The 23,630-nt window shown below is 33.9% G+C and overlaps 1 protein-coding gene and 1 long non-coding RNA gene across 2 annotated transcripts; one reads left to right on the top strand and one right to left on the bottom strand.

Annotated features, from left to right (window-relative positions):
- The first annotated feature begins 7,502 nt into the window (after positions 1–7,502).
- On the top strand, positions 7,503–8,282 carry LOC110274496 (uncharacterized). The gene is made up of 2 exons (XR_002366515.2): positions 7,503–7,785; positions 7,946–8,282. It is a non-coding gene; the product is annotated as an uncharacterized LOC110274496 (long non-coding RNA).
- A 494-nt stretch (positions 8,283–8,776) lies between these two features.
- On the bottom strand, positions 8,777–18,482 carry LOC107460930 (protein ALTERED SEED GERMINATION 2). Its single transcript, XM_016079361.3, has 20 exons — positions 18,265–18,482; positions 18,081–18,149; positions 17,391–17,468; positions 16,650–16,784; positions 16,466–16,567; positions 16,209–16,337; positions 15,655–15,770; positions 15,443–15,560; positions 14,440–14,545; positions 13,701–13,846; positions 13,399–13,563; positions 12,837–12,947; positions 12,372–12,483; positions 11,197–11,543; positions 10,964–11,054; positions 10,518–10,613; positions 10,301–10,371; positions 10,003–10,130; positions 9,619–9,730; positions 8,777–9,113 (listed from the first exon to the last, which is right to left on the bottom strand). The coding sequence occupies exons 1-19, from the start codon at positions 18,334–18,336 to the stop codon at positions 9,643–9,645; spliced, it is 2,280 nt and encodes a 759-aa protein (XP_015934847.1). The 5' UTR covers positions 18,337–18,482; the 3' UTR covers positions 8,777–9,113; positions 9,619–9,642.
- Positions 18,483–23,630: the final 5,148 nt, after the last annotated feature.

Raw genomic sequence — 23,630 nt, forward strand, 5'->3', positions numbered from 1 at the left:
CAATGATAAAATCATGAGGGTAGCCCCTCATGGACTTCCATTCTCTAGGCTTCCTTTGTGGTGTTGAGCTTTGATGAGCTTCTGTGGGTCTCACTATTTCAGTTTCTCTTGCTGGCTCAGGAGACAAAATGAAAATGTCTCCTCCATTCTGACAAGACAAAACTGGGCTGGCAGATTCTTTGTTTTGGGCAGACTTGGGATTTTCTTTGCTTGTTCCAGCTTCTTCATAATCTGAATCATTATCTATCACAGTATTGGGAATTAAATTAGAATCACAAAAAGTAACAAATTCTATAGGCTTTGCTAGTAGTGGAGTATCCAACAAACTTGCCCTCATATGATTTTGGATCAAATTTGCCAAGATTTTCTTTGTTATTAAGCACAAAACACTTGCATCCAAAAACATGGAAATACTTAAGATTTGGAGGGGTTCCTTTCCATAGCTCATAAGGAGTTTTCTTTAACCCTTTCCTAATAATGGTCCTATTCAAAATATAACATGTTGTATTTACAGCTTCAGCCCATAGAAACTTTGGAACCTCATTCTCACATAACATAGCCCTAGACATCTCTTGAAGGCTTCTATTCCTTCTTTCAACAACCCCATTTTGTTGAGGTGTTCTAGGACATGAAAAATTATGAGTAATTCTAAAGTCATCACAGAATTTTTCAAAGTCTTGGTTTTCAAATTCTTTTTCGTGATCACTTCTCAAATGGGCCACTTTTAAATCTTTTTCATTTTGAATTTTCTTGCAAAGAGTTGAGAAAGCATGAAATGCATCATTTTTATGAGCAAAAAAAAGTACCCAACCAAATTTAGAGTAATCATCTACCACTACCAAACCATAGTGTTTACCTCCTAGACTTTGAGTTCTTGTTGGACCAAAAAGATCAATGTGTAACATCTCTAATGGCCTTTTGGTTGAAATTCCATCTTTTGATTTAAAAGAGGATTTAACTTGTTTGCCTAATTGACAAGCATCACAAGATCCTTATCAAATTTGATTTTAGGAATTCCTCTAACCAGATTTTTCTTTACTAGCTTAGAAATTTGGTACATGCTAGCATGACCCAACTTTCTATGCCATAGCCATTTTTCAGATTTAAGAGAAGTAAAGCATGTTACATTTTGTTCTTTCAAGTCCTCAAGAGTTAATCCATACACATTGTTGCATCTTTTAGCTTCAAAAAGAATATCCCTAATTTTTTCACAAACAACCAAACACACAAATTTTTTAAAAATAACTTCAAATCCTAAATCACACAATTGGCTTACACTAAGTAAATTATGTTTCAAGCCATTTACAAGAAGAACATCATTTATACAAGATGAAAAGCTTTTACCAACTTTTCCAAAGGCCACTATCTTTCCTTTTCCATCATCACCGAAAGTGACAAGTCCTCCAGCATACTCATCAAGCTTTATGAAGAAGGTTGTCTTTCCGGTCATGTGCCTAGAACATCCGCTGTCCATGTACCACATATTTTTCTTCCGTTTGGATGCTAGGCATACCTATAAAACAAGCTCAAGTGACCTTAGGTATCCAAATTTTTTTGGATCCTTTCACGTTAAACCATCTTCTATGACCCAAACCATTATCAAAAACAACTTTGTAAACTTTGTCACCAATCATTCTTTCACCAAAAAAACATTGAATGGGAAAATGTCCATTTCGGTTGCATAGTTTACAAAATCTTGGAGTTGCTGATTTGTTAAAGTAGGTGGGATCTTGAAACCTTGTGTCATTAGAAACTGAAGCTCTATTTTCAAAAGAAGGTTTCTCAGCAGATTTGTAAAATCCCAAACCAGCTTTATCAAAGAGTGATTTTTGACTAGCCAATATTTGATTTAAATTTTCAGAACTTTAAGTAAACTTGGCTAAGTCATTTTCAAGATTTTTAATCTTTTTCAACAACTCTTCATTCTCCTTAAAACAATTTACATATACAACAACAGAATGGTTACTTTCACAACTTCTAAGTTGGGCTTTTAACTGCTTATTTTCTTCAACAAGATCACAAGCAGTTTCGGCCTCCCTTAGCTTTTCCTTGAGAAAATCATTTTTAGTGTTAAGAATGATAATTTGTTGTTCAAAATCTTGGTTATCAAGGAGAAAACATCTTATTTTTCCAGAAAGGTGGTCTATCATAAGATGAAGATCTTCAATGTTAGGGTTGTGGAAGACTACCTGATCTATGTGATCTGCCATGAGACATGGTTGTGACTTGATCTCGGATTCCTCATCATCATCTGAGTCATTTTCCAAGTCTTCCCATGAAGCCATCAGTCCCTTCTTCTTTCCTCTTTTCGGCTTCTCCTCCTTCTTCAACTTGGGACAATCAGATTTGAAATGCCCCATTTCCTTGCAGTTGTAACAAGTTACTTTGCTTAGGTCTTTCTTCATTTTTCTTGAGCTGCTGCCTTTGCCTTTCCCTTTGAACTTCACCATTTTCCTGAATTTTTTGGCAAACAACACAAACTCATTTTCAGATGAATTATCACTGGATTCATCATCCAGGGGGTTAGTTATAGCAGAAAAAGCAATTCCTTTCTTTTTTGAATCTTTTTTCAAGTAAGTGTTTTCAAAAGCAAGTAAGTTTCCTCTCAAATCATCACATGTCATGGAGTCTAAATTACTACTCTCAGAAATAATTAAAGCTTTTGTTTCCCACTCTTTAGTGAGACATCTCAACACTCTTCTCACAAGCACAGAATCAGAATGTGTTATTTCCATAGCATCCAAGCCAACAACGATGGTGTTGAACCGTTCGAACATTTCATCAATGGATTCTCCTTCCTTCATTGCAAACATTTCATACTCTCTGTTTAACATGTCTATCTGAGTCTTCTTCACAATGGTGGTTCCTTTATGAGTGATTTGCAGTTTATCCCAGATTTTCTTTGCCGTTGTGCATCGTGATACCCGTCGGTATTCCTCAAAGCTGATAGCACAATTGAGCAGATTTACAGCCTTGGCATTTAGCTCCACCTTCTTTTTATCTTCCTCGGTCCAGCTTGCTTCTGGCTTAAGAGTGACTACTCTTTTAGCACTTGTGTTAGTTGGAAATTGAGGACCCTCCAGGATAATCTTCCATAGTTAGTAATCCACTGCTTGTACAAAGATCTTCATTCTCTCCTTCCAATAGGTATAGTTTTCCCATTAAAAAGAGGCGGTCTGTTGCTTGATTGTTCCTCTTTAAGGTTGTAGGACACCAGATTTGAGCCACTACTTTCTGCCATCTGGATCTTTTCTCCAAGCTGCAAAGCTTGATCTCTTTGAGACCAAGCTCTGATACCAATTGATAGTTTTCAGTGGCTAAGAGAAGGGGGGTTGAATCTTAGCCCCCTTTTCGCTCAGTAACACTTGCAGTCCTTTGAAATAACTTCTGGAGACTTTTTTATTTTTGTCTCGTCCCTAGCCACGAGACTTTTATTTTGTCTCGTCACTTGGCACGAGATATTTTTAGTTTTAGCTCCTGTGCAGTAGAAACAGAAATGGAGTAGAGAAGAGAGAAAATTACACCCAGATATATCCTGGTTCAGCTGCTAAGTGCAGTGCAGCCTACATCTAGTCTCCATCATAACAATGATAGAATTTTACTATAATCTTCTTGATTACAGACTGTAAAGTGCTAACCCAACTTACAAGGGGATTCCCATAGAATCATGATACACAACACAGATGTACAAAGGAACTCTAAGGACATCTATGGATTTTTCTTTTAATTTTGCACTCTCTGCCTTTTTCCGCTCTATGGCTTTTTCAAACAAACCTCACTGTTTGCCTTTTTTTTCATGAGACTCAAGACATGACAAAATTAAACAGAAAAATACAAAACAGAATACATTGAAGGAGAAGAAAAACTGTTAGCTCAGGTAACTCTGAGAACCCTGTGCCTTGCACTCTAACTTCTTTCTCCTTACTCCAAACCGTGGTTGTTCTTTCTTTTTATAGAAGAGGGAAGCCTCCACAGTTGAAGCTAAAAACCAAGCCAACTTCTTCTTCTCCATGCAAAATCGGTTCGGCCAAAGAGAGAGAAGAGATAACACATGCAATAGCCAACATGCAATTACCTCTAGTCCTTCCTTGGTCATCAATCTTCATCAATCCGAGCACTCCATCCTTGGCTCGCTCTCCAAGATGAATTTTTGGCCCTTGATGCTTCATGATGATGATGACTTCTTCTGCTCCACTTTTGCTTCCTTTCTCACGTAGCCACCCTAGCTACCTTCTGTAATGAGTGAACCCAAAAGCAGAGATAAGATATCTCTCCAAGGATCTTCTCCTTACTGGCCGAATCTCCTTCAACCATTTTTGGTATGGAGAAGGCAAGATCTCATCACCATATCTTACCATAAGTGATAAGAATCTCAGCCACTACATTTTTTATGTTTTCTTGCCATCAATTCGATGGTCTTGATGCATATAGCTTCTTCTTTCTTTTGGTAGCTCAACTTAGCTTCCATAATTTCCTGTGATATGACCGAAGAGAAGAAAGAGATGAGAGAGAGGATAGAGCTAGAAGAACAGCAATTAAATGAATCAAATTAATTGAAATGAGATTGCTTTTACTTCCCTTGTAGTTTAGCGTGCAGCATTGATGTCCTCAATCAAATCAATGACACTTTCTCTCTCATAGTTCCCATGCATTTATTAACTTCACTTTAATAAAATTTGAATTTCATCACATGGTGAAGTGTGAGATCCGTTGAAGGCATAAAGCAATAACAACATTTGCTTTCCTGGTTAATTGTTTTTGGATCATGCAATGGGTGTATAGCAAAAATAATTAACTTGGGCTTATACCAATAATAGTTCAATTTGGCCCAAGTAATAAAACATTTCAGCCAACATTCATATGACAAAAATTGCATAAGGTTGAATTTTAATTTTATTGGGCTTGGGATCTCTTCTTTTCATTTCGGCCCAAGTAATTACAAATTGCTTCAGCTACATAATAGAGGAAACGTTTAAACAAGGCTGAATGGTTTTAAGTATATTGGGCTTGCAATATTTATCTTTTATTTTCGGCCCAATAAGAAACCTGCATCACAAAATTATTAATTAACATATGTTAAATGAAAATCAAATTAATAATTTTGTAATTAACTATTTCAATAATGTTTGTTTATCATCAAAATAAATTTGAATTTTTCAGACTCGTCAGTGTGAAAGCACAAGAATAAATGAAATACAACAGCTTTTTTATTTATTCATGTAGTGTGTATTTTTAATTTCATTAATAGTTATTTTATAATTATTTGAGTATCCTAGCAAGGTATTTTTTTTTAAGAGTGTGAAACAAGAAATTATGAGTTATATATTATTCTTTTATCTAGCTATGTACTAGGTATATTGTATTATTAGGTATAGTTTTGGTGCTATATTTTAGGAGTCAGATTTTTTTACATATTTTTTTTAGATTAGGATCATATGCATATTAGATATCTGAGTTTTCGATTTTTTCTCTCATTCCTATTGTAGGTTTACTTCATAAATATATCTATATACGTGTGTGTCTCTATATATATGTGTATAGTTTTGTTTGTTAAAATGATTGGTTGGTATTCTTTAATAAACAAAATGACTCAAATATCATGTTGAAGATTCTTTGCTACATATTGGTATATGTATCTTATATTGTTTTTGTGAGACAAATCAAATTTAAATGTTTCAATTATGTGCTTTAGCAAGGTTATATAAAAAGAAATGTTTAAAAGAAATGAAGTCAAAAATCCTAACATTCACATGGTCCGTGTAATTTTTCTTTTCATGTATTTCTCAACCAAGTGTTAGATATAATATATATTGTATTGTGCTCATTATTTGTGATATTTTATAAAAAAATGTTATTTCTTCATTACCTAGCACTGTATCCATAAATACTATAAGTTATTTTTTTTCTCTAATAGTTAAATATTGTAACTTTTCCTTCCTTTTCACTTATTATATTTCTTGTTATTATAATTATGATCTTTTTTATATATGGACTTTTTTTTTATAATTTTCCTTAATACTATATTCTTTCTTTCTTTATTTGAATGTTCTTTTTATTTTTTTAATGTCAAATGATATAGATATTGATCGAGATGCCTGTGGTCTAACACAATTTATTAGCGTAAGGTATTATCATATGTTTTAAATATTTGCATATTAGTTTCTTTTAAATTTTTTAGCATTACATGTTTTATGCTTAATTTTTATTTTCATATTATTTTTTATTCTTTTCCGATTTAATATTACATTAGTTTACATTACATGTGTTCTTGAATTTGTATCTCTTAATGTAAACTAATTAGTGGTTAGGTTTGTTACATTCAAATTGTATTGAGTAGAATAGTTAATTTGCATTTTAGAATATTTTGTATAGCATCATTTTACATTTTTTATTGTTGTAATATTTAGTTTCATGATATTTTTTCTATAAATTAACATTGAAATAAACAAATATGTTGTTCTACATCATGACAAGACCTTGACTAAGTATAAAGTCAAAGCTGATCAATTTGTAAGTTTGTATAATTATATTTTCATGTTTATTGGTTACTTTATTTTTTATGGACTAATTGTTACTTTTTTTTTACACAGCATATCCCATATTACTTTGCTAGGTTACTACTTAATGCTGAAAGATCAAAATATTAGAAGTTTGTTGTTAAGGACTCAGAGATTATTAAAAGATTTGCAATGAATGTGCTAAAAAGTAAAGGCAAGAACTGAAAATACAAAATTGGTCATAAATAGAAAGATTTTGTGAAAATGTATAAACTTAAAGCTGCATATTCATGTATTTTTAAGATGGTTTTGAAAGAAGATCATCTAATTCAAGTTTCTGTAATTAAAAGTAATTATTTAGGTGGATTCTCAATTTTCTGGTTTATTTTTGGAATGTGTATCATATTTTAGAACCTTAATTTTTCATCCTCTAAAATACATAATATGTATAATATGTGAACTTGTTAATTAGTCCATGTTATTTTTTGCTTTATGTTATGAATAGTTTCTATAAATATATGTGAACTATTAGGTTATCTTTTTTCTTCTTTTGAGAATGTTAAATCATTTTATTTTTTAACATGTTGACTAAAATGAAATTCCGTGCAAATGCACGGCCTTCATGTTAATATTAATAAGAATGAAAGGCAGAAAGTATGAGATATTATATGTTCTAGTGTTTAGAGACATCTAATTATATATATGTTTAGTAACCTTAAAAAACCTATAATCATTGACTAAAATCTTAAAATACTTGTTGAAAACATTCGCAAGAATTAAGTAATAGAATAAGAAGCAAATAAGTATTATGAAAACAAAAAGAAAAAAAACTCAATCATGAGAAAAATCATAAGTTATGATACAAAGAATAAAACTAGATGATGCCATCATAATATGAAGTGGTATAATAAAAAAAATTTTAAATGTTCAAAAATAATTGTCAATTTATCTTGATTTCTTTTGTTATATTATAAATAGATGGTGAGATGAGTAGATGACCTACCATATATGTGTCTGTAGTCTGCAGAACTCTGAAGCTGCTTCCTCAGCTCGACCGATTTGCGATCCAAGGTGAAGGTTGTGAAATTTTCTCTTTTTCCCAAATTGGTATGTGCGAATTTTCAGCTTCTTAGTTTGCAGGGTAATTTGAAGGATTCTGGTTTCATACTAGCTGCTAAAGTAATAAAGATGGATTCTGACGAGGGCATCTTAGGACACACTCCCTTGCAAAAGGGCGACACCTGTGACTGTGAGAACAACGCATCCTCCCAGTCTCCACATGAACAAGGTACACATTCTCTTTTAGGACTTTGAATTTGAAGTAGCTTCTCTCCATCTTTGTGCTTCTATGTATGGACTTCTTTTGGGTTACTCAAAATTGCTAACCTTTGAATTACTAACTCAGTTCATTATTTATTGAATCAAAAATGGAACTGTTGTGGTTCTAGGTATGAATAAAAGACCTGCGAGATTAAATTTGTATGAGATCTGTGCTGCAAACCATTGGAGGCCCCCTCTATTTGAATGTTACAAACAGGATCGTCCATGCCATCAGATAATGTAATTCTTCCGGCTATGATATAGTACACCTATTCTCACACAATAATTCTGTATTTTAGTGTTTAATGATACTCGCTAGATTTATTACTTTTCATTTTTGTTTACAAGATTTATTCTCTTTCATGTAGTTATCCGGCTATGTACATTCAACTTCCAAGCAGTTGTAACAAAATTTGCCTTCATTAGTCTTTGTGACAAAATTATAGTATAAACTTCCGGCTGATATATTATTGGATATCATCAACACTCATGGCTTCGCATGCCCCCAAATTTAATTCATTCTTCGGTGATGCTCTCTAGACTCGGTTGCCAAATCTCAGAAGACCATGCTTTCTTAGGAGATTCCCTACAGTCATTTCCTGTCGATTGAAGACCATGCTTTCTTAGGAGATTCCCTACAGTCATTTCCTGTCGATTGTTGCATCCTTCTGCTAGTTTATACTATAATTGATTCTCTATATTTTCTCTTTTAAGATTAAGCCTTACATAAAAAATGAAATTAGTCTTCTTCCTTAATCATTAAATAGTAAGACCTCAATACCCGAGGATGGCCAAAACCTAAAATCATCATGTAGTATTCCTATAGGAATTGAATCAAATCCTCTCGACAATCAAGAAATAAGTCTGGAACATTTACTGTACAAATAAATTTAATAAACCTCATCATATTTCAATTTAGGTATCACCTTTTACTATACATATTATATTACAAGGAATACTAAAGAAGTAAAGAGCCAACACTTTTAATGGAAGAAAATGAAAAGTTTGACTAATGTTGGCTCAAATGCAAAGCAAATGCAAGAAAGAAATATCAGTCACCTAACATTTCTCTCCGTGAGACGACCACTAAATTTGTACAAAAAAATTCTCAAAAATCACGAAGTCTTGGGAAATAAACCAAGGAGGTAAATGTTGCAACTTATTTCGCTTGTCATTGAAAAGCGTTCCTTGGTCAATTCTACTACCACACGGATAATAGCTTCCCATTATTGTTAATTTCCAGTTTTCCACACATCACTGATTAATCCAGACTCATGCAACTTCAGGATACGGTACCTGCAATAATACAAACATGAAAATGCTACATAATTAGAAGTTGGAAGGGCCGAATGTTGTAAAATACTTTGGTATGTACCATTTTTTTTTCCATTTAGCAAGACTAAGGATCAGCCACAGTCAAAGCTGTCCATTCTTAGATTCTAACGAGTTGTTTCTTTTGGTTATGTTTTTAGGGCATTTTCAAGATATTGAAAAGGCATGATTTCTAAGTTTCGAATAACATTCAATACATTAAAAACTTCAGGTATACAATATAAGAAATACGACATGAAAAACCGTGCAGAATAAAGAAAGTGAACTTACAGAGATCAATACTTTGATAATAAATAATGGTTTCACAAGATAAAAACCCAGAAATGGTTCAATTTGTGGAGAAAATATACCAATCCAGTATGTACTCGGATAAACTTATTTTGTGTTTCAAATAGCTTGCAACAAGGCTTCTACAAAGATTAACTTATGCAAGACGTGAACATTGACTTGGGCAAGAGAGAAAATTTACCAGCATGTGAGGATTAGTGTATGTTTAGCTCTGGGCACATTCAAAAGGACGCAGGCGCAGGGATCCTTCGGGAAACTCATGCATTCTAAATGGCTCCAAAAGCTCAAAGGGCCTGCAGAAATCACGACGATATAATCAAACATATCTAAAACAGTGGATCACTTCCGGAAGCACTAATGGAGATACCTATGTACTTGAATGCCGCAATATAACAAAGAAATACAGGACTCTTCCCCCCCTTTCATTTTATTATTTTTATTTTTTTGTTGGGGGGTGTTCCTAACAGGTTACAAGCCATTATGCTTCCCAAAACATGACCATTATTCTAGCCGGCATTACCACAAATGATATGTTATGCCTAGATGCTGGTTTCAAGAGCCTTACAGAATGGAATCACGACCACGGGATAACTTTTGTTGATTGCTCTCCATAGCAACCAATACATTAGCAGTCTCTGGTCCCGCTGCACCACCAGCTACGGCAGATGGAACAGGGGCACTTGGAGTCCATAACTGCAAATAATGCATAACCAAATTACCAGAGATTCAGAAATATTCTATTCGAACCAAAAGCTTTCATTCTTATTGAAAAGAAAAAAGAAAACAAAAAAACGCTACAATATTTCTCAAGGAGGTTTCCATTCTACCAAAACACACCAGCAACATCAAGTCAACCTTCTCACCTTTATTGTGCTATCAATTCCACTTGTTGCCACAACAAAATCAAATGGATGGCATTGTACACAATTTACAACTGCAGAGTAGAAACAAAATCCTCAGGAAACCACAGAGAGAGAGAGAGAGAGAGAGAAAGAGAGAGAGAGAGAGAGAGAGAGAGAGAGAGAGAGAGGGGGGGAGGGGGCTGCTAATACTGGAAACCATGGAGAAAACAATGGTTACCAGATTCATCACCGTTCAGCATTTTTATGAGTCTACCAGTTCGCTTTTCCCAGATAAACCATCTGCCATCATCACTTCCACTAGCAACAAACTCACCTGCAAATGAAGATACAAGAAAATATTGTGCCTATTATGGACTAACTGTTATTTTAAGAAAACTAGAATTGATTATGCTGGTATAAATCATTGCTTTCCATTCCTAAAGAATGTATTATCATACGAAGTAAGGGAAACAACTAAAAATAAATATAATTTCATCTCTTTTTAAGGGGAGCAATATGTTTCTTAACACACATGAACCACTGGTGCTGACTGCTGAGATTGTTTAAAGATAATTCTTTCTGGTACATATAGTTTCGTTGGAGATTGACGGAGACTAATAGATGAAAGCGCTTGCTTCTCTACACGAAAGTTTATATAAATCATGAGAACAGAAAGTCATTTACCTCTTTGACCAAGAAAACTGGCCTGTTTTATATCAGTTCCAACATTGCAATGGCCAATAAATCTTTGATTCATGTCAATAGCTGCTTCAGACTGCATCACAACAAAGTGAATGGAAAATAAAAAGGAAACCATTGTCAACACAAAATAGAATTAGAAGAAAGCAAATTATTATCTAAGATACAGATTACCGAGAACGCAATAATATGAATAAAAAAGGCCAACAAATGTAAACCTGATAAGCTTTGTCATTATGTGATGAGGACGAAGGTGATTCAACAGTGCCATTCGCACCAGTGCTTTCTCTGGAGTCACCCCTTCGGTGAATTCTAAGGTTTAAACTCCCATGAAGAATATTGGACTCAACATCATGTCCCTCATCACCAGACATTGATGTTTCAAAGTCCAACTCCAACTCCTCATCATAATCAGAGTCATCCCTCTCTGATCTTGGACCATCTTGGGAAGCATCACTGTTAGCCTCCGAACGATAGAGTATGTCACTTAATGACAAAATTCTCCCACCTCGACTATCGAATCTTGATCCTCCATCATTTGTCTTGTTATTTTTCTCTGCCTCGGCTGGTTAAGCAACAAACCATTTAGATAATCATAAAACCATAAAAAGAAACACCATTTGACTCCCTCAACATAAAAAAGATAATTTTTGGGTTGAATCTTAGCGATTTTGGCAATATAGTAACCTTAAAAGTCTAACATCAATGGTTTCAATGAGAAAAAGGTGGATTGTTTGTTTCAGTTACTTCCATGGTGCACAAACCTCTTAAGAAAAGGGCCACTCACTGGATTCATTAAAACATTTTTATAATCAAATTTCAATCCACCCTATAGTGATATTATAGTGGCATAGCAGGAGTGGATCACTTGGCAGCCACAATGGCAATATGTCAAGATGCATTTCAAAATAGCAACCATCATGGCCTCATAGATCAACCACTCTGGGCTATCCTCCTCCAAATAACTATAGGCTGCGTTTGTTTACAGGCACAAAACACTGAGACACGGACACAGAGACATAAAATTGTGTTTGGCAGATGAAACATGGACAGAGACATTGTGTCCAGAGACATTGAATTAGTGTATTTTGTGTCCATCCTGATAGAAAGGACACAGAAACACTAACAAGAAGTACAACTTATTTTTTATTTTTTCTTTCATTATTCTTATTACTATTTCATAATTGTAGCTTTTATTATTATATTTTTCTTCCCAAATTTTTTGAATGAAAAAAATAATAATAAATTGGACTTTTATAATTTGTTCTAGTTTATCGCCAAACAAAATACAAGAACTCTAATTTTTATGTGTCTGTTTTTTGTGTCTTGTCTTGCCCTATTCTCAGAACCAAATCCAGCCTATGATCCACACATGAAACCAACTTATGCTCACCTGAAGAAATGTCCTTCTTAGCTTTCTCTACTCTTTCTGCAACTTCCGGTATGGATGGGGCCAACAGCTGAGCAGCAACAGCAAAATCCAATGCTTCTTTGTGCCTTCCTAACTGCAACATAACATTAACATATAAATTAATTAATTCATAGATCCAAAAAGATAAGTTCTATCAACAAGAGTTGGCAAATAACGTAGGAGAAAATGTACACTCAAACCTAAAATTTCATTCAACTAAAGCTTATTGTAGCACTAGCACTATATAGTCAACCTTACCAAGCACAGAAATGACCTAATTTTCAGTGCATCAAAATTTTCAGATGCCTAATCTTTGATTACTTGTTTGCTTTTGGATTTCCTTGAAAGCCTTATAAACAGTCAGTTGAGATTGTCTAACTGAACATCAAACTAGCCTGTCAACTGAACTATTATGCTAAAAGTGAAGATTATACAACCCAGAATTACCTGTGACAATGCATCTGACATATAGTAAAGTGCTTTGTAGTCGTAGTTATCAATTTTCCTAGCAGCACAGCAGTCCCTTATGGCCATGTGAGCATCATTTTTCCACTTCCTCTAGATAAGCATCAAAGTTTTAAAACATGATAAAGAAAAAGGGAGAAGAAATTTTTTTTTTTTTTTGATATCAGTTTAGTATTTAAATTTCTATATCAATTTTATCCTTTTGACAAATAATTACTACTTTGCAGCTTCAAACGTTCTGCCAATTTGCATATCCAAGAAACAAATCAATGGTGATCTGCATTGATGCTTAGGAACTTAGATGGTAAGATTTTTATTCCTAATTCATTTATTTTCAGAATGAGAAGAAACATCCCACCCTTCATTAGCCAAGGCAGAAAAAAAAAAGCAAGATCAGCTTGGAATAACAGAATGTACATTGACAATAATTTGACAGAAAGAATCATAATAAAAAGTGTTAGACTTATAAATTCCAAACTGATGTTAACTTTAAAATATTGGACTAACAAGGATACTAAGTGAAAAATTATATAGTGGGAAGAACCTTAAGCAATAGTGCAGCTCGAATACACAGGCATTCATATTTTAGTGCAGGCCCAATAGTAAGACTGTAGCAATTCAAAACTTCATTACATGCCTCAATTCCATAATAAGGACCATCATTCAAGGTCTTTTCAGCGTATTTTATTAGTTTCCTGCAGTAGTCAATCTATAAAACCCAGTTAGTCAATGCCAAACCAGAGAATTATATCGCTAGATTCACCACAGATCGGCAACAAAAGCATAATAGTTTATAGAATAATATAAAATACAATAAAAAATCGAGAGAGAAAAAAAAGTGCATACCTTTGCAGCAACATTCTTTTTTATTGAAAATCCATTTGGGAAAACACTAGATACAGAAGGTTGCAATTCCATTCCATTAATTGTTGGAGAATATGTCATTAGTTTTGATACATCTCCTGAAGTATATTGCATGTCATTCAATCCAGCTGCATGGTACATGAATGAGTATGACTTCAATAAGTAGTGTAGTTTATATAACATGGTAATAAACAACAAACAGAATAGATGTTATTAACTTATTATATCTATATGGTTATGAATAGATCTTGTTGATCAAAAAGGAAGGTTATGAATAGATCTTGTTGACCCAAATAAAAGCTTATGAATAGATCTTTGATAACACCCAAATCCATACCATACCCGCACCTAGACAATAATGTGATTTATTGTTCATCAATGAAGACTTGATACTAAATGATGATTACAACAGTAATAACAAAGCCTTGTCCCACAGATTTGGACTGCTAAATTATTCAAGCCACAGCATAACATCCCATCATATAGATCAAACTGGATCTTGATTGTGTTCAAGATGCATATCGAAATATCCAAAATTATATATCACCATTTAGGATAATGTAATATAAAAAAAAAAGCCTTGGTTACTTATTATTGTTGCTACTATTGATGCAAGTACCCAACAATCCAATCAAACAAAATACGATAAAAATCACATCACAGTAATACTAGTGTGATATAAACAACTAAACAAGACATGGTTCAATTTAAAATGCTTTACCATGATTAACATTCATCAAGTAAACATGCTCTCCACTATAGCTAAGGAGAACCTCATCTCCATCAGGACCAAATGTAACATGAGTTAAGTGCAAGCTTGGATGTCCCTGAAAGAACCAAGACCCAATTTGAGTGCAACAATGGTTGGCTTGAAGTTCCAGTAAGAGTTACATGTGCATAATATCCTAAGGGGAAATTGTTGAGTAATAGAGACCATCGTAAGTCATAACACATGGAATTTGATATGCAGAATTAAAGGTTCACAATACAGATCACCTATTTTTTAGTAGGGCACATTAAACACTACTTAGGTTTGATTTAGACATTTTTAGGATATTATTACTACTATCAGAATTTTTTCCCACTGTAGCCATGTCAATGTTGGACATTGCTAGGAATCTTTCCCAAAACCCTCTACAAAATCAACAACACACCATTACCTCTACCATCCCTGCCATTCCACAGTCGGTGCCAAATCTACATGACCACTACCACCATAACTGCATTTGAGACTTTTGTCATGCCCAATTGCTGCCACCTCCCCACAAGATCTAAGCAAGCCCAAAACTGCAGAGGATGTTGGCTTTGCAATGGAATCCAAAGAAGTTGTTCAAGAGCATGGACTGCAGTTGGAGGCTTGGTTCAAGTGGCATATCGTATGCCCCCCAAACAGCCACATCCAGGTTCGAATCTGGCTTTAGCCAGTAATGGAAAAAGGAACCCATGTAGGGTGTATGATCAGCATGCCAAATGGCAGGTATTCAACATAATAGTACAGCCACTACCAACCCCTACAAACAGGAAGACATACCCAATGATGCAGGAATATTGCATTAATTGAACCCTTCAACATCTGAATTTCATATTCCAAACCAAAAACATATCTTTGACAGGAACCTTAAAATATATCTATATCCCCATTGAGAATTCATTTTTATGAGGAAAAAGAACTTGCAATAATTGATCAAAAGCAGATATAATAGATAAAAAAGCACAGAACTAACACGATCGGAAAGATGCATTGGACAGAAATAATTGACACAAGGTGGTGGTGACATTCTTTTCCGACAGGAGCTCAAAGGTGGTAGCATCCTCCGATCATACAAGCGAGCAAAAGCATCACTAAACAAAATAGAGAATTTAATATCAAAATGTAATATGTATTAAAAAAATTATGAAGGGAAATAAATAACATGTAGCAACATAGAATATTTACCTCCCACCAACAAGGAGCAGATGTGGTCTAGTTGAGCTGATATCACAAGATTTTAGGGCTAGAACTTGTTTAGGAGGATCAGCAAGTGACCTTTTGGCTCCACTCCGTAAGTCGAGCTGGGGTTCCGTATTAAACATGAAAAATAATAAATAAACTATGCCATGGATTCTAGCTTTTGAAAACAACATGGTTTTCCTAACAAACTTCCCAGTGAGAAATTCTAATAACTATATCATAGAAAGATTTGACCCTAACTGCTTTCGGTATGCAAGGCATGTAATTTTAAGAATATTAAGATAACCATGTGAGATCATGTCATCAAGTATGCAACTCATAAGTGCCTGCCAAAGAGCCATATGTAAATTTCAACCTATTGATCTCCCTTGATATGCCTCAGTAATAAAGGTTTCACATGTGCGCTAATGTAGGATTTATTAACAACAATAATTATTGCAACATGCGATGGTTTGAAAAGTATGCAAATATTGCTAGAGAAACAACATCTGAGTTCAAAACTGCAAGCAGGAGGAATTACAAGAAGTTAAACCACTTACTAGAACACTTCTACACTCTTGGTGCGAAGATCCTGCTGGCGGACAAGATGTTCCCTCTCGAAAATCATGCTGCCTCAAGGTCCCATCTTCACTAGCACTCCATACCACGTTAGGGTTTCCATTTTCAACCTACACAAAATGAATATATAACAATGAAGCCTTGCAGATAATAGGATGCAAATAAAATCAGATACTCCCATGTAAATTATGTTGTGAAACTATTTCAATTTAAAATTGTCTTGGTCCACATGACTCACAGCCAACTTCTTGACTCTCCTTGTGTGGCATTGGTAAAGTGCTGATGGAGCAATGGCATTTTCAGCAGATCCATTTAAGTGAGACAAATTAAATAATCGGACCTGCCAAACGGAAAAATATGTTATGATCGATGACTAAATTTGCACAAGCCACTTACAACTATTGAATGAATCATGGAATTACTTCAGCATCTCCAGCTCCAGAGACTACAATCTCATCAGAAGTTTCTGGTATAAACTTTGTACAGAAAATATTTGCAGTATGACCAGTGTCAATCGAATGTAGAAGTTTCCGATCAGCATAGTTCCAAATATTTATCTGGAAATATTACACACAATTCAGTGCCTTTTGCTACTCTAAAAGCCCATATAAAGAAAGAACTGGAATAATTTGCTCTATCACTCTCTTTTCATATATTTTAAGATTGAACTCGTCAAACAAGTCCGGTCTTTAAAATATAAGATGTAAATCGTAACTTTTATGGAATATGAACTTTATATTTTTATTGAAGAGATAAGAGTAGCTAAATATAGATAGAAAGATAAGCTATTGCACGAGAAGAAAGACAATTAGATTAATTATAAAATCCAAGTATTATTCTCAGTACAGTGTCCTCCCTCCCTCCTGATCAACCAGTCTACTTGTTAAGGGAAATGAAAGCATGCACAAGCACAATATGCAGAAAAGATGTTGATCATGTGGAAGGCAAAAAGCCCATTTAGCCAAGGAAGCAGAAATTCCATCTTAATTCCAAATGTAGATGAATTTTCACACGGGAGAAATATATTCATGGAACAGGCACACGCAATAGTTTTGCGGACTTGAAACCCTTAAGCTTATTTCTCTTATATTATTATAGACATAGATTCTACCACTTAGCTGCTAATATAGATTACAGTTTTTTTAAGATTAAAATTGCCATACCCGTGTATCATCTGATCCAGATATCAATAATGAGCCTCTGGAATTCCAAGCCACAGCATTGACACAGCCAAGGTGGCCCTGCTCAAATCATAGCAAGCGGATACTCAGTAAAAATATAACAATGAATGTGAGGGTACGTCACATGGCAAATGAAGCAAACAGCTAAACGCTGGAAGACAATCTATATTCCAATCATGTGTGAGAAATGGCAGCATTCTTAAGAACCTGATATCTACTTCCTACCTGGTTCAAGAAGATAACATAAAGAACAGATACACAAGAGAACATTCAAATAATTCCCAGGGTCATAATAGGCAAAAAAGGATGAATATGCTAATGCCAGTGTAGTAACAAACTCATGATACAGTACCACAGTATAGCAATGTTGTTAACTCCAAAAATAAAAAATAAAAGGAGTCACACTGCAATGCGCGAGCAATCACACAATCACTATTTAAAACCCTATATAGCAATACACTAATTTCTTTTCACTTTCTTTTACCGATATGCACATGTCACAAATTTTCCAGAATACAATAATCCTACAAGAACAGAAGAACAACACAGCTACATACTCCTTACTTTCAAATACTCAAAAAACAAAAGAAAAGAAATACAAAAGTGATCAAAGATGAACTTTCTAATTCATCATATGAAAGTGATAATATGAATATAAAGCATCTTACCAACCTCTAACTCTCTCTCCTGAGTAAGCCTGCGAATCAACGAGGAGTGTGTCTGCAAGCTATGATTAACATCCTAATCAAAAACAAGAAAACATTTCGGTAATTATTTCAAGATATTAGAAAAGTAGGATTCGCGAAGTAGTAAACCCTTCGAAAGGAAAATTATAGAAAAAGAAGAAGGATGATACTTGGCGAGAGTGAAGGTATCGGGTTTCGAGAATATGGTGGATGTTGCCATCGTGGAAAGGAACAGAGTCCATTGCAGAAGAAGAAAAAGAGCGAGTCGTCGTCGTTGTCGATCGCCGTGAATTTCATCCACAGCAGCTGAGTCGGTTACACTTGGTCTGTGGTGCAATCCTCTGCGCTCACCCCTATGTTATACACACTTCTCTTCTCTTCTCTTCTCAATTATTCCTTTTTTTTTTTTTCGTGTGTCTTAAAACTTTCTTTTTTTATTTTAAAAATTTAATTTTGATGTATATAGTTAGAGAAGACTTGCATACAGCATATCCTCATCTAAAGTGGCTAGTTAAGACCTATTATATAATTTGACATATTTAACAAAATTATTATCTAATAATTTTTATTATATTCATCGTGTAAATAGTTATAAAAAATAGAAGTGATTGTATACTATATAAAATATTTTTTAAAATAAAACATAAAAATCAAATACATATTTATGTTATTTTTTTATATAAGAAGATAATAAAGGGTTAACTAACCCTTACTATGCAGAAGCCAATACTAATCCATGGTTTTGTCACGGATTATCATTTAGTGGCCACTGGCCAGTGAATTGATCATAAAACAAGCTGTATACACTTATTTATGAGAACTGGATATGACCATTAACCATTTGAGACTTATATTAGTATTACACTATTACATAATAGATAATTACATAACGGAAAGTATGAGGAGCCAATGAAATATTTATACAATGTGTACAATGGAGGTTTATAGAGTATTAGAGATATAATTATTAGTGTTACATTTTTCCATCAGCTCAAATTTTTAGGATGAGTGGTATCATGACATGGTATTAAAGCGTTAGATCCAAAAGGTCAAAAGTTCGATCCTTGATGTTTATTATCCCTTGTACTAGGAGATGTTCATTTATAGTCCATTGTCTCCCTAGCGGGATCCATTACATAATAGATAATATAGATTAATTATTAAAATCGTCTTTAAAAAATCGTATTAATACTAAATTTATGTCATTTGTTATTAGGTGTAGTCTATAGTGGCCATAAGTTTTAGTGCCTATGGTGACTATGAATTTCACAAAATAATATTTTCAACCAAATAAAATGAAAAATTGAAGCACGTTTTAGTTTTATTAATAAATAATAACATGTTTATAAATGTAAATAAAAGAAAAAAATTAGACTATTTATCATTTTTTTGACAAAAAAATGATCTATCGTTTTCTCTCGTCGTCGGAAATGAAATCACTACCAATGCCCAAAATTTAAAAAATGATAGTATCTAAAAATACTTACATTGCATTAATTTTTTTCTCACGTTAATAATTTTTTTCTCACGTTAATAAAAAATTTAAAAAATGATAGTATCTAAAAATCATTTTATTCTGCAATAAAAATTTTGAAGTATAAAGTTACTGTTATTAATAAATTTTAATATTAGTAAAGTGAAATTTAAAATTATTAATTACAAAAAAGAAAAGTATAAGTAGATAATGAAAATATTAATGCAATGTAAGTATTTTTAGATACTATCATTTTTTAAATTTTGGGCATTGGTAGCGACTTCATTTCCGACGACGAGAAAAACGATAAATCATTTTTTTTGTCAAGAAATATGATAAATGGTCTAATTTTTTCTTTTATTTACACTCATAAACATGTCATTATTTATTAATAAAACTGAAACATGCTTCAATTTTTTATTTTATTTGGTTGAAAATATCATTTTGTAAAGTTCATAGCCACCATAGGCACCAAAACTTGTGGCCACTATAGACTACACCTTGTTATTATGTAGTAGATAGAAAAATCAATTTATGTCATTTGTTATTATGTAGTAGATAGAAAAATCAACCGATCACAATTGTATATTTTAGAAATTAATTTAAAGTATATTTTTTATAATTAAATGAATAAATAGTTAAAATGATTTCTAAAAGATCACGCGATTTTCAATTTGGTCCCATCCATCCCGAAACATTTTCAGTGAGTCACGTTAGTCCTTCTATCAACTCTCTTACTAACGCCGTTAACGAAAGTTGACATGGCATGTTAGGATCCATGTCAGCACGACTACTTTATGAAATTCGTAAAATTAATCCCTAACTAATAACCCTAATCCCATCATAGTGTATATATGTCCCCTTACGTTGAGTGCAATTATAGAGGTTTAGAGATCAATATTAGAGCTCGCCGGCATGATGGGTGGTGGAAACAGAGATCGTCGTGGATGAGTCTCCTGTCACTCAGTTTGTAGCTATGAGTCTAGCTCGTTTATGCGAAGAAAAAGAAAGAATGAAGACCTTATATGTCATTGTGGGTTGAAGATATTGATTAAGAAATCTGAAACTTCAGAAAACCAGATAGATTGTTCCATATATGTCCAAGATACGAGTGAGTTATTCTCATAAATTCCTTTATCTTCAATATTCTTACTAGTTGTGGGGATTTTCAACCGTAGGATTCCCTTAAATTCCTGTAGAAGGACAGCCATTGCAGCTTCTTCAAGTGGATTGATGAAGATTGTTACCTAGATTTTTTTTATCAATAATAAGCTTACCATTGTAATTATTTTTTAGTGAGAATACATAAAGAGTACATAGTATATAAGGTGTAATAACTCAACAAATATTTTCTAAGGGAATTTTTCATTCTCTTCAACAATGAGAAGAACTTATTTTTCTCTCTCTCTTAATCCCTTCTGGTTCATCAAACCATCAACATCACAGCTTGAACAGCTTAGGACATAAGATTTTCTTCATGGTGCGGTGAACGTAGAGAGCAACCAAGCTGTGAATCCAATTTTAAAAAAAAAGTTGTGAATTAAGATCCAATCCAATTTCGCCATTTTCTTCCTATCCCTAATTTTTCTTTCGACATTTTCTTTCCCCCATTCTTCCCTCTTCCTTCAAACTCATCCAATAGAGTTTGATGAGAGGCTATTTCGCAAGATTTTTTTTGGTGAACATAGTTGTTCTGATCAACGAGTTGGAAGGAAGAATATCTAAATCCTTATTAGTCTGTGATTCATTGATTTCTCAATTTTGGCGAACATGGTAAACATATCCTCCTATTGTAGAGGTCGTGGAGTTACACTGGCTTGCTCTCATTGTAACAAGCAAGGCCACACAGAAGATATATGCTATAAGAAGTATGGATACTCCTCTCATTTTTATCAACGGCAGCAACATAACACCACCATCAATCACGTGATTACTGAGGGGCATGGTGATATACTCAGTGACAAACAATTCCAGCTCAATTGTCTCCAAGAAAACACTGAAATATCATGATCTGAGTTCACTCCAGAGCAAAGATTTGCCTTGTTAGAGTTGATCAAAGACAAAAGTGTGCAGCAACAACCTCATAATGCAAATCAAATTTTGACTAATTTCATTCAGACTTCCACTCCAAGTAAAACCATTGCATTACATTTTAATGCGAGAATTATGAGTACTATCACTCCAAAATATGTACTATGGGTCATTGATTTTGGTGCAACAGATCATGTGACTTAAAAATTTTTGCAAGTTTTCAAAATATTGCTCCAATCAATATGATATTGCCAAATGGGACCAAAACTGTTAGCACCATCATTGGCACAATCACATTTTCTAAAAAATTTTGCTCAAAAATATTTTATACATTCCTTCTTCTGATTTTAAATTGATCTCTGTGTTAAATTTAACCTCAAACTTACATTGTCAACTGTTAATCAATTATAAGTGTTGTGAGATACAATATCGATCCACATCAAAGATGATTGGCATTGCTGAGTGTATAGAAGGGTTATATACAATGAATAGAGAACCATAACTCTATATGATGGAGAAAATGGAGATGCAGAAATCAATGCGGAAGTAGACAGCAATCATGATGAGTGGAAAGTAAACATTGCATGGAGAATGGGAAATTTGGAAGTAGAAGTGAGATTTGCAAGAATGCTAATGACCTTTATGTTCATTGGTATGAACATAAACTAGAAGATATGTCCTATTGTATTCAATTCAGCCTTTAATTGAGCAACTTGTTTTTCTAATTTTTATTCTAGCAAGATTATCCTTTAAATTATAACCTGATTAATTGAACTTAAAAGTAGTGGTTTAAGTTAACACTTTATAAAATCAGTAAACACATTACACAACTATACCCAATTACACAAGATTACAATGATATGTAGATAAATAAAATATTTTCATATATTGAAACTAAAACAGCAACATTGTTTGATCATAATTGTCTGATCGATATCCAAAAAACTAACCATATTAACTTAATCAAAGGGCTAAACCAAAAAAAGGGACTTCACATTGAAACCAACCACAATGTTTTTAATGGCAATAAGAGAGCCCTATACAAAAAATATATCACTAGCTTTAATTACATAATGTCCAGATATCAGCATCAAGTAGGTTTATCCTTCTTCCTAGGAGGTTTGAATCTTGGAGTAGGAACAAATGTCATAAAGTCTGCAAGTCTCTTGGCAGTGGCAGAGCTAGTTCCCCTCATGGTTTCAACAGAAAGAGAAGCTGTTGATGTTGCTACAGCTTGGGGGGGAGGATTTTTCTCTGGCTCTTCCCTTAACAACTTTCAGTTTTGATGGCCTTGGAGCAGTTTCCTGCATAATTTCAGCAAGAATTTCATCCAACATTCAAAAACAATTTCAATTACAAATAGAAATAACAACATATAATTTTTCCAAGTTACAAATGCAACCTTTTGAGTTTTGCGTGTGTTGTGTTGATGGTAGGGTTCTGTCTGGCTAAGCACAAGCTCTGATGGAGCGTTCTGCTTGGCTGCGAGTGATTAAGTAATTGGGACAGCAGGGTCAGCATCAGATGGAGGGGCAGCAGTAGTTAAAACTGCAAGTTGTAGCTGCATTTGCCTTGCTTGTTCCTCAATGTCTATCTATTTCTTCTTTGTACAAGTTCTCTTGTTATGACCACCTTCATCGCAGAACATGCACTTTATGGGATTGTATTTTTGCTTCATCTTTGACCTTGTGCCGGAAGGGCCCTCATTCTTGTCTTTTCTCCTCTTTGTTGTTGGCCTTCCTGATTTAAGCTTAATTGGGGGCGAAATGGGGGCTGGGGATGGTGTTTTCTCCCAAAGATCTTGTCCCTTGACCGGGTTGACATTGAAAGCATAGGTTCTTTTGTATGATTCCATCCTTAGCCATTTATGACAATACTCCTCTGGCCTCTTATCATGCTTATCTTGTATGGCTGCAATTGCATGCATGCATGGCATTCCTCCTTGACAAAAATAATTCCTTAATTGATATTGTTGACATTGTATGAGTATAACAAAATTGGGTTGGAGTATATACTGTGAGTTGCCAGAAC

Source organism: Arachis duranensis, chromosome 8 (assembly GCF_000817695.3).
Source record: "Arachis duranensis cultivar V14167 chromosome 8, aradu.V14167.gnm2.J7QH, whole genome shotgun sequence".
Lineage (NCBI taxonomy): Eukaryota > Viridiplantae > Streptophyta > Magnoliopsida > Fabales > Fabaceae > Arachis > Arachis duranensis.

What these genes read in the sequence shown, in the direction of transcription:
- LOC107460930 (XM_016079361.3), bottom strand. Translation starts at nt 18,336, where the DNA reads ATGGACTCTGTTCCTTTCCACGATGGCAACATCCACCATATTCTCGAA. An exon ending in CTTGATGAATGTTAATCATG is followed by an intron (nt 13,847 to 14,439) that starts GTAAAGCATTTT and finishes TGTACCATGCAG; the next exon opens with CTGGATTGAATGACATGCAA. An exon ending in GAATTGATAGCACAATAAAG is followed by an intron (nt 10,131 to 10,300) that starts GTGAGAAGGTTG and finishes CATTATTTGCAG; the next exon opens with TTATGGACTCCAAGTGCCCC.